Source organism: Gigantopelta aegis, chromosome 8, assembly GCF_016097555.1.
Source record: "Gigantopelta aegis isolate Gae_Host chromosome 8, Gae_host_genome, whole genome shotgun sequence".
Taxonomy (NCBI): Eukaryota; Metazoa; Mollusca; class Gastropoda; order Neomphalida; family Peltospiridae; genus Gigantopelta; species Gigantopelta aegis.
In genome coordinates, this window is record NC_054706.1 from 25316504 (window position 1) to 25328406 (window position 11903).

General features: G+C 38.4%; 2 protein-coding genes across 2 annotated transcripts; both read right to left on the minus strand.

The window, feature by feature from the left end:
• Positions 1–764: 764 nt before the first annotated feature.
• On the minus strand, positions 765–1703 carry LOC121379567 (adenosine receptor A3-like). Its single transcript, XM_041508214.1, has one exon. It carries the CDS (start codon positions 1701–1703, stop codon positions 765–767), a length of 939 nt encoding a protein of 312 aa, XP_041364148.1.
• A 3350-nt stretch (positions 1704–5053) lies between these two features.
• On the minus strand, positions 5054–6010 carry LOC121379568 (alpha-1A adrenergic receptor-like). The gene has a single exon (XM_041508215.1). It carries the CDS (start codon positions 6008–6010, stop codon positions 5054–5056), a length of 957 nt encoding a protein of 318 aa, XP_041364149.1.
• Positions 6011–11903: the final 5893 nt, after the last annotated feature.

An 11903-nucleotide genomic window follows, 5' to 3' on the forward strand; every position in this document is an offset into this window, starting at 1 on the left:
TATGGTAAATTATTTATTTAATTTCTAAAATATAACATAAATAAATAAAAATAATAAAAATAATAAGTACATATGATGAAATAGATAAATTTAACAAAATACCCACATTGAAAAAATTATTCATTTGGTATGTGTGGGGTGGGGTTGGGGTGGGATGGGATTGTAAGCCTTAAACTGTTATACATGTACACTTTATGCTAATAAGGGTGGGTTTGTTGTTGTTGAGATTGTTTTGAGAGAGGGGAGGGAGGAGTTCCCATTCATAAGTTAATAAATATATAATCATTTATAAGTCACAAAATATTCATTTTTGTTTAATGCTATTAATTGCTGTAATAAGTAACTAATACGGTTTTATTGGAAACAATTCTAATCTGATGAAAATGGTTTGCATGTTTGTTCTAAACAAACCATAAAGTATGCCTAAAGAGCCTATCAGTATGCAAAATATACATTGAAAAGATAATTATTTTAATTTTATCAACAGTTACAATTGGGGAAGTGAATTTTTCAAGAATTCAGAATTACCAAATGTTTGACATTCATTAGCCGATGATTAATTAATCAATGTGCTCTAATGGTGTCGTTAAAAAAAACCTTTAACAATAATATCTAATTACTATGCTCTTGCTAGAAAATTTATTGATAATTCAAAGAAAGCAGGTTTCTCTTTCGTATCGAAGTCATCAGTCATAATCAACAAAGAATAGCAACAAAGCCGGATGAGCGGATTTATAAGCACGGCAGTTTAATTTACCAAGACGTCATACAGTACCAACTACTGATGTTCGGCGACAGAAACACGTGGCTTTTAGCGCCCTTCGAAACTGCGAGTTTTTCACCACATATATTATGAAGTTCATCCCAGAGTTCATCACAAGAAGTGGGATGGTGAAGCTGTTAACCGATTCTGAAACTCCTGCGGTGTATGTTATAATTATGAAGATGAAAGCCGGCGTGCAGCAGAGGAAGAAGACTCCAAAGACAACACTAAACATGACGACCAGCTCCCAGTCTCTCTTGAATTTGGCCCTTCTCCTTTCGTGGGTTAGTGTGTGTGTTATCATGGTTATGTGGAGAATGGCTTTCCTTTCTCGATTGGCGGTATGAAATATATGAGCATAGCAAGCTGCGATGATTATTGAACACACAACAAAGAACCCTCCTTGAGTGTATGTTTGGTATTCCATGGTGAGTACTTTGAAAAACCGACAACGCACGTCGGTTTTCCAGTGATTCACGTATAGTGGAATTGATCCGAGAAATATTGCAAAAATCCAGGTAAGCCCAATAAGTATTCCTGCCTTTGGTATTGTCGCCAAACGTTCGTATGCGAAAGGAAATGTTATACACGCCCATCTGTCTATAGCAATAAGAACCATGTTCAAAATTGAAGCCCCAAGCATCACAAAGAAAAGCACATGTCTGAACAGACAAAGATACTTGTTCTGATCAAACTCCAATTTTATCCCTGGTATGTGGAACACCATTTGGTAAGCGAGGGATAGACCTGATAACAAATCCGCAACGGCTAGCGATATAATATACATGTTAGGCACAGTCCACAAACTCCGGTTTAGACTAACTACAATCAGAGTCAAACTATTGACAGTACAGATGAATGCCATAAGTATCACTTCGAAAACCATCGTTACCATGTCGCCGACGCTGATGTCGTTGTACTCTGTGAAATTCGTCGTCATGTTCCTAGAACGTTAGGCTAGCATTCCTCAGACTTGCACAAGGCGGAGCCCGATATTGGCGCAACTATGAAGTCTTTTCAAAGAAACAGATGGGTCTTTTTTTGTGTTGCCATCTATTTCTTCAGTCACAAACATCATTCAAAGCTGAGGGGAAAAAATCGTCTGTTATTTAGGCATCCGTTTAAACAGATGAGAACACAGTGTGATGTCGAATCGGATTGGCCTTCATGTGTGGTTGATGAATAAATGATCAAGACAGTTTTCATGGGTTGTGCCTTCATACGTATCAATCGCCTTAACTTGATGGCAAGTAATTATTTTAGCAAATGATCTCTCATTGAACTGCATTAGTGTGTGGTCAACGAGCAATAAAATCACGTTCTATCATTCTACGCATTATTGACTACAACGATGAGGACTAATGAAATACCCCTTTTTTCAACTTGTCAATCTATTAGTGGGGTCCATGGTCAAGTGAACAAGCTGCTGGACAATCAACTTGTGCATCTATTAGTAGACTCAATAGTGCAGTGCATAAGCTGCTGGGCAATCAAGCTGACGACATTCGTTCAAATCCCATCACAGCTGGCTGACACTTTCATTCACCTTTTTCATCTATTAAACTCTGCCTATCATTCCCATCGCTTACCTGTCACAACTTCCTCCACGGGTGCAGTCTCTGTGCACGTTCCGGAACCCGTCTGACATCTTCGTGGTCTGATCCTCGGCACTCACTAACGACCGTCGGTAGTAGTGGCGTATAGTAGGTGGTTACAAATGGCTCTTAGCAAAGCCATAAGTAACTATTGGACACTCTCCAAAGTGATTAGATTAAGCCTATAGCTAAAGCTGATTAGAACACCACCACCCCCCCCCCCCCCCCCCACCCCCCACCCCGAAAACCTGTTCATCTATTTTATATTTCATTACAATTGTTTTCATTTGAGTACAGACAACATCCCTTGCGTGTTATTTCTCATCGTGGTTTAGGGCATCTTCATAAATCAAGGCTAATATTCGTTCCTCGTATTCAATCTTGATACATGTAGTCAAGATTACTGATATCCATTACTAGCGCCCTCTATTGGAAGAAAATTTGTAACACCGATTATGTTCCTTACACGATGACATCGCTGACCAATCACAGCATCGGTAACATGTGACAATCTTGAAAGCAATATCAAAAATTAACCCCCGAAACCTTTTTTTTAACATATCGTGACAAACACGACACGTTTCCACGGATGCTGACGCTGCCATCTTTGTTTACAATAACAAGGGAATCTATAAGGAGCGTTGCGATTCGTTGCAATCAGATCTCATCGCATCCAATGAAATTTAAGCATTTTGTGGCACGATTTCTTGACGACATGTATCAAGGCTGAATACGAGGAACGAATATTAGCCTTGATTTATGAAGATGGGTTTAGGGGTGGAAACATTCTCATCGCTTTCCTTGAGAGTAACAAACACAGCATCTATGATAATGTTTTCAAATATGCGTTTCGTCTTGTACAATATTCGTTAGTTTGCCACAGCTGCATAACATGTTTCCAGTGTCTGACCAATGCGGTGTTTTTTGTTGTTCTTGTTTGGGATTTGGGGGTTTTGTTCTTTCGATGATTTTATTTTTGGTATGTGGTGTTGATTGTTCGCATCTCTTTACTTTCAAATCTGTTTTGTCATGAAAATTCTGTTCAATATTGTTTGTTTTCCACTGACCATAGCGTTTATTTTTGACATTTTGAAGGGGTTTTTTTTGTTTGTTTTTTGTTTGTTTGTTGCTGTTGTTTTTTGTTGTTGTTGTTGTTGGGTGTGGGGGTTTTTTTTTGGGGGGGGGGTTCTTTTTTATGGGGGGTGCATTTAAAGGGACAGACCCTAGTTGTTAAACACTAAGGCATATTTTTCATTATTAGAAAACATTATAATAACTGAAATCAAACATTATTTATATTTTATTGCTTAGATGATCCATTAGCGTACAACCGAAGTTTTTCTGGTCATCCTGGTGTTTCTAATACCACAAAATGTATTTTTCATATTTTTAAAAACGCACGTACGTCTAAAAAGTAACAGTTATGGAGTCGAGTTTTAGTCTATTTTTAACGGTATTTCACCATTTCAACGTCACAGACTCTTGTTTCACTCTCTTGTAAAGTTATCCAAATGTGTTACAGGTTTGTAACTTAACCAAATTTAGTGTCCATTTTACGGGTTAAACTAGCGTCTGCACCTTTAAAGTTAATATGCTTTATTGTGTACATTTCGGTATTTTTCATAAATACACGAAAAAACCTACAATCACGGGTCACATTTTATTGAAACAATGTTTAGAAGTTATCTGTGATCAAAGTTTGTTAAAATATTACGATACTAGCAAAGAAGAATTAGTTTAGTGGCTCTTTACATTGGTGTGTATATGTAAATGTACTTAGGACTGTGCCACAAGAAATTACATTAAAAGGTGGGAGATGACAAAAAAGAACAGACAATATAATATTTATTACCCCTTACTTGTCAGCATATATTATTAAAGGGACTGTCCTGAGTTTGCAGCCATTGTAAGATATTTGCGATAACAGTCTTGTTGGCGACTACTATTTCATATTAAATACATTTTCTTGTTTAGAATACCAGTGTCTGTATATCGAATGTGTTTGCGGTCGTATACTAATGTCTGTAGCACTCAGTTTTTACTTTAATTCGTGAAATATATTTTTCGTACGAAATTGTTGGGAGGTAAAATCCGGTTTGGGCTAGCATTAGGACAACAACAAACACCTTGTAAATACAGACACTGATATTTTAAATAAGAAAATGTATTTAATGTGTATGTTACGTCATCGAAAAGGTTCTATTGGTCGGAAACATTTTACAATGGTTGTAAATTCAGGTCTGTCCCTTTATCATACAAAATAGTAAGTGGAAACACAAATTAGGTGACACTAACATTAAGGCATTCGACTCAGACAGTACGATAACCTGACACGAACAAAACTGGCCAACATATTGTGTAAAACAATGTTGAATTATAGTGTCAGACCCTAGTTTTTAAAGACTACTGGGTATTTTTCACTATTAGAGCTGTTCTTAATAATTGAAATCAGATATTACTTAGAGTTTATTGTTTAAATTATCCATTTCGGTACATTAGAAGTGTTTCAGGTCATCTGGGTGTTTCTAATACAACAAAATAAATTGTTATGGGCATTCCCCCATTTCAACGTCACAGACTCTCGTTGCACTCTAGAGTAACTGTATCCAAATGTGTTACAGATTTGTAGATTATCAAAACGTAATGTTAATTTTCACGAATTGAAACCAGCGTCTGCGACTTTCGTGAACTAGAGTTATGTAGCAGCAACGACTGATGTTCGACAATTCAAACATGTGGCTTTTAGAGCTGCTCGAAACTGATAATTTTTAACCACATAAATAACAAAGTTCATCCCAGAGTTGGTCAGAAGGAGCGGAAGAGTGAAGCTAATAAAATTTTCTGGGATTTCTGCCGTGTAGGTTACGATAACAAACAGGAAACATGGAGCACTACAGAGGAAAAACACGACAAAAATAACACTAAACATTTTAACCAATTCCCAGTCTCTTTTGAATTTGGCCATCTGTGTATCCTTGTTGAGCGTGTATCCAGTCGAAGTTAGCCGAAGCAAAGTCTCTGTCCGTCTCTTGGCAACACGAAACATATGACCGTAGCAAGCCACAATAATTGCTGAGGTCACGATGAAGAATCCACCTTGAACATAAATCTGGTACTCTGGGTTGAGTACTTTGAAAAATACGCAATCAGTGTTGAGTGTCCACTCATTGGCATACAGTGGAACTGTCCCAAAAAGTATTCCACTAATCCAGACGAGCACAATGAGTATCCCTGCCTTACGTATAGTAGCCAGACGCTCGTATTTATGAGGATACGTGATGCACGCCCACCTGTCGACGGCAATAAGGACCATATGCAGAATGGAAATCGAGATCATGATAAACAATATTACATGCTTACAAAGACACAAGTATTTATCATTGTCGAATACTGCCAGTATTTCGGGTACGTTATACACCATTTGGTAAGGGAGCGAGAGACCGGTGAGGAAATCCGCAACAGCCAGAGATATCACGTACATGTTGTGGACAGTCCACAGGTTGCGGTTCAGACACACCGTAATCAGCGTCAACGCGTTCACGGTACAGATGAAAGCCATGAGTATCACTTCGAGTGTCAGTTTGATCATGCCGCTCACAGTGGGCTCGTAGTCTGTAACATTGGAGCTCATGTTGCTCTGTCCTAATGTCATGGTATTTAGCTCTCGAAATGTGTCTTGTTGTTGTGGGGTTTTTTTTAGCTATCCTTTGGGAAATAACGTGATTACAGTTAGCATGCCAAATGTGTTTCTTCAATCTATCCTTTGGTGAAGAACGTCATGGCATTTAGCACTCCAAATGTGTTTTTTTCTCTCAATCTATCCTTTGGTGAAAATATGCATAATAATAAAAAAATTCATTAGAAGCAGACATGTTACTGTTTACGTCATCAAAAACAAGAACCACAAATGGAGAGAATATCTTGTGTACGCACCAACAGTTTGGCATACTGCCACGGCATTTAGCACTCTAATGGTTGTTTTCTTTTTCAATCTATCCTTTGATGAAGAATGCCATGGCGTTTTGCACTCCAAATGTTGTTTTGTTGTTTTAATCTATCCTTTGGTGAAGATATGCATACTAAAATAACTTCCTCAGAAGCAGATATTTTACTGTTTACTTCATCAAAAACAAGAACCACAGACGGAGACGGAATATTATATATGCACCAACAGTTTGGCGTGCTGTTCTGTCCTAATGTCACAGCATTTAGCACTCTAAGAGTTGTTTTCTTTTTCAATCTATCCTTTGATGAAAATGTGCACAATAAAGAAACTTCTTCAGAAGGAAATATTTTATTGTTTACTTCATCAAATACAAGAACCACAAATGGAAAGGGATTGTTGTGTACGCACCAACAGTTTGGTGTGTTGCTCCGTCCTAACGCCAAAACATTTAGCACTCTAAGGGTTGTTTTCTTTTTCAGTCTATTCTTTGATGAAGACTATCATTGCATTCAGCACCTAAAATGTTTTTGGGTTTTTGTCAATCTACCCTTTTGTGAAAATATGCACAATAAAATAACTTCCTCAAAAGCAGATATTTTGTTGTTTAGTTCAAATAAGTACCACAAATAGAGAGGGAATATTATGTACGCACCTACAGTTTGACGTCCTGTTCTGTCCTAATGTATCACTCTAAGGGTGGTTTTCCTTTTGAATATATCCTTTGGTGAAAATATGCACAATAAAATTATTTTTTCAGAAGGAGATATTTTATTGTTTTCTTCATCAAAAACAAGAGCCACAAATGGAGAGGGAATATTATGTACGAACCAAATGTTGGGCTTGTTTATCAACACTTATAATCTGAGTAGAAAACAGATAAATAAATAATTTTGATTGTATTTATTGTTTGTGCTTTGGTGCAGTCGACAGAATGGTTTGGTGAAAATATCATAATGACGGTTTTCCATCAAAATATGTTTATATATTCTGGTAATGTTAACTGCTCTGACGCATTCAGTTTGCTAAATGTCTGTCTCGGCTATATTCTTTAAATTAGTTTTGTGTTTATGTCGAATTGTTGCTAAAGCTCGCTGTCCAGGACAACAACACCTCATCTATCTAGGTTGCTGCCCCAGGACAGAGGTTGAACTGACTATCCCGAGTTTACAAATTATAACATATTCCCAAATGATACATCCCTTTTTAATAACTAACGTTACATCTCGAATACAGTTTATTGTTTAGAATCAGGCACGGCGGAATCAAGTGGACACTGGGGGAGGAATGTTTGAGATCGAGGGAGGACTTTCTAGGGGGTTCTGGGGTAGCAGGTTTCCGCTGATGACTATGAGTCAGAATGACCAAACGTTTGACATCAAATAGCCGAAGATTAATTAATCAATGTGTTCTATTGGTGTTGTTAAACAAAACAAATTTTAACTATCTTATTGGGTATATATCCTCCACAATTACAACCACTTTTAATTTTTCAACTTATTTGTGGATCCATTATTTTACGGTGTATAACATGTAATCATTGAAAACACAAATGTTCATTGTTTTGCCGCCATTTTGTTCTTTACACTGGAACCAAAGATTTTTCAACTGCACATTATGTTCGTCCTTATATTCAATTAAGTTTCAATCACGCTGTCCTGGGCACACATCTCAGCTATCTGGGCTGTCTGTCCAGGACTGTGGGTTAGTTGTTAGTGAGTGAGTGAGTGAGTGTGTGTGTGTGTGTGTGTGTGTGTGTGTGTGTGTGTGTGTGTGTGTGTGTGTGTGTGTGTGTGTGTGTGTGTGTGTGTGTGTGTGTGTGTGTGAGGGGTGATGATGGTTGTTATACATGTGTTGAAGCCCAATATGTCCCAACTGCCCAAGATGTCCCAATTGGGACATCTCCGGCAGACACCGGCCCAAGATGTCCCAACCGCCCAAGATGTCCCATTTGGGACATCTCCGGCAGACACCGGCCCAAGATGTCCCAATTCTAAAAAGTATGTACCATGCATGTATGTATGCATGTATGTTAAAGTTTGTTTTGTTTAACGACACGACTAGAGCACACTGACTTTTGGATTTCAAACATTTGGTAATTGTTACATTGGTAGAAAGAGATCTGTATGCACCCCTACTGATAGTATAGCATATACTACGGCCTTTGATATACCTGTCGTGGTGCACTGGCTGGAATAACTATGTATGTATGTATGTATGTATGTATGTATGTAACGAATTTGGGGTTGATAATTCCAGTAGTGCTACATATAAGGCCACTATGTTATCTGAAGAAGAAATATGCTAAACACACGAATCTGTCCTTCGGACATTTGGCGTCAGCTTAAAATCCTAAGAGAAGTCAGTCTTATATATTGGATTCCAACACGTAATACGAATCCATACAAGGAGAGATACATCGCGTGGTCCAGCAAATGCACTACCAAATACTTGTCTCAACAACTGACCATTATTCTGATCATTATCAATGATGACCGATTTAGATATAACAGTCTTCGAGACAAGTGGTATCAATCGCATGTAGATTGTCCAGAATTACAAAAATTTACTTGAAATCATTCACACTCAATCCAGATCAAGTTCACTAATATTAAAACATTTGATTTTTCAGCATTATACACAACAATCTCCCATGCCACACTGAAGGAAAACCTCCATTACTTAGTCAACGGAACAGTTGTTATCAACAATATGAAACGAATATACATGTATATTCTTATCTTCCACGGATCTAGACAATTCGTAAAGACCGAGAGTGAATACAGACTAAAGTATACTGAGGCAGACATATATAACTTTACTCTTCGCTGTATTGACGATTTTATACTATATAAAAGGATTACGGGATACCTTCCATTGATTTACCCACGAGTGTTCGAAAAAAGTGTTCGCTTGATGCGCGGTAGGTCTAGGATCGATCCCCGTCGATGGGCCCATTGGACTATTTCTCGTTCCAGCCAGTGCTCCACAACTGGTGTAACAAAGGCCGTGGTATGCAATGTCCTGTCTGTGGGATGGTGCATATAAAAGATCCCTTGCTGCTAATCGAAAAGTGTAGCCCATGAAGTTGCGACAGCGGGTTTCCTCTCACAATATCTGTGTGATCCTTAACCATATGTCTGACGCCATATAACTGTAAGTAAACTGTGTTGAGTGCGTCGTTAAATAAAATAGTTCCTTCCTTCCTTCCTTCCTTCCTTCAATGCAATCAGTAGTGGCACAATTCATGACTACGTATACAGTTGCAATATCAGACAGTCACAATCAGTTGTTTTTTTTGTTTGTTTTTTTGTTGTTTTTTTGTTTGGGGTGTGTGTGGGGGTTTTTTTGGGGGGGGTTTGGGTTGTTGTTGTTTTTGTTTGGGGGGGGTTTGGATTACCCCTGTGGGTAGAATGATTATGATGGAGTACACCACCACTCTACCACGCACCAGTTTGTCCTCTGCCCCACCACCACACCACCCACCCACCCACCAGTCTCGTACGATTTGCGAGTGGGGGGTATAACTGGTGTGCATAGACGTACTAGCAGGATGATTTTTGCGAGAATTAAACGGAAATGTCATAATCTGGATAACAACATTTATTCATACTAATTAGCACTACTGCCAAACGGCTATGTCGGGCTGCATATTTGTACTCGGATTACACCTAATACTGTGGGTAGAATGATTATGATGGAAGTACATGGTGGAAAGGTTTCAGCTTATTTTGCCTGAATTTCTCTATCGGTTTTGAGGATTTGCTTGAGCACTGGGAGGTCAGTTGTCCTCTGCCCCCACCACCACTACCACCACCACCCCACCCACCCCAACCCCCACCCCGTCTCGTACGAATTTGCGAGTGCACGCCTGGGGTGTTTGGGTCGAAGGATTGGATTGTAATCAAACAATGTACTGACATGCGCTATATATATAATATGTCAAAAATCAGCTTCCACATTCTTCCTTCGCTCTTAAAGAATATTCCATAAAAAAGCAAAAGGCATCCTGTGAACATTTGCATGATTTTGTTCCTAGCAGACATCTACTGACTGAGATAAATCCCACCCCCTCCCACACTGATGGCAGTTAAAGGCTGGGAAGTAACCAGACTTTGTTTTTTTAAGATGCGTGGGTGCCGATCGCGCTCGTACAACGCATGCAATTTCAATCTGATGAGTGTGAAAAACAGCGCACGTTACACTCAACAAACGGTGCACGTAAAATAGATGGGTATATTTATTTCCACTGTTTACAAAAATCAACAGTTTTCACAGCTCATTTAGCTAATAGGAAGGTCCTTTTATTAAAACAATAAAAAAAATTAAAAATGATAGTGACTTCCATGCAGTCGTTAAAGTGGTATTTCTTTTTGTTGAACAAATCGCGAAATACTGGTTTAATAGACAATTTTGTAGACGTACCAGTCAAAATCCAATCAGAGCTACACTGCCTATTTTATTTATTGTGGAGAGTGATGTTTCACTCGCCTTAGCATATTAAGGTGTGCGATTTTCCATTCGCCAATAAATTTCAAAAACCAAGGACGGGAAGTGAATGAATGAATGAATGAATGAATGAATGTTTAACGACACCCAGCACGAAAAATACATCGGCTATTGGGTGTCAAACTATGGTAATGCAAATAAATAAAGTGATGATCAACATCAATATAAAAATTCAAGGTTTAAACAAAAACAGTGTAAAGAACAGTGTAAAGAACTGTGCAAAAACACAAATATCACAGAATTTTACGGATACTGAATTTTACTCAAAATTTCAATTTTGTGCTGTATTGGCCATTCTCAAAGAAAATGTTACACCCCTGCACCACGGTGAGGTTACAGCACGCGCAGGGGAAGGACGGGAAGTAGTTATTAACAATGTGTTTCAGACTTAATAATTTTGAAAAGTTACTTTAGTCTTGTTATCAGAACAACAAAAGCGTTACCAATCAAATGTTCACATCTCTGCACAAAACAGGACTGTCATGTACTTTGTCTATAGGTAGACAGCCATTCCCAAAGACGACAGATAATAATTTCGTGGAATTTTATAACGAAGATGAACATTCAAAACAATTTGTTTTTAAAAGTCCAGATTAAATTTAGGACAGGGTGTAGGGACGTAGTCCAGTGGTAAAGCGTTCACTTGATGCTCAGTCAGTCATGGATCAATCCCCGTCGGTGGATCCATTGTGTTATTTTTTGCTCCAGCCACACCACACCAGGGCCTAGTTTTACGAAGAGATAATAGCGCAAAAATCACATACGGTAACTCTGCACTTATAGTGATTTTAGCGCCAAGATCGCCTAGTAAAATGGGGCCCTAGTGTAATAAAGGCCTTGGTATGTACTGTCATGTCTGTGGGATGCTGCTTATTAAAGATCCCTTGCTGCTAATCGATCACTGTATGGAGGCACCGGGTTTCTTCTCTCATTAACTGTGTGGTCCTTAACCATATGCAGTGGCGGATCCAGAAAATCCATTTAGGGGGCCCCAATGACATGAGGCGGAATGCCAATGGAACTTCGGGGGTGGTTTAGAGGTTTAAAAAAAATTTTTTTTAATATATAATAAAATTATAACTGTCGCAAAATT

Bases quoted from the DNA above. Each gene is read 5' to 3' on its own strand.
- LOC121379567 (XM_041508214.1), bottom strand. From the start codon at position 1,703: ATGACGACGAATTTCACAGAGTACAACGACATCAGCGTCGGCGACATG.
- LOC121379568 (XM_041508215.1), bottom strand. From the start codon at position 6,010: ATGACATTAGGACAGAGCAACATGAGCTCCAATGTTACAGACTACGAG.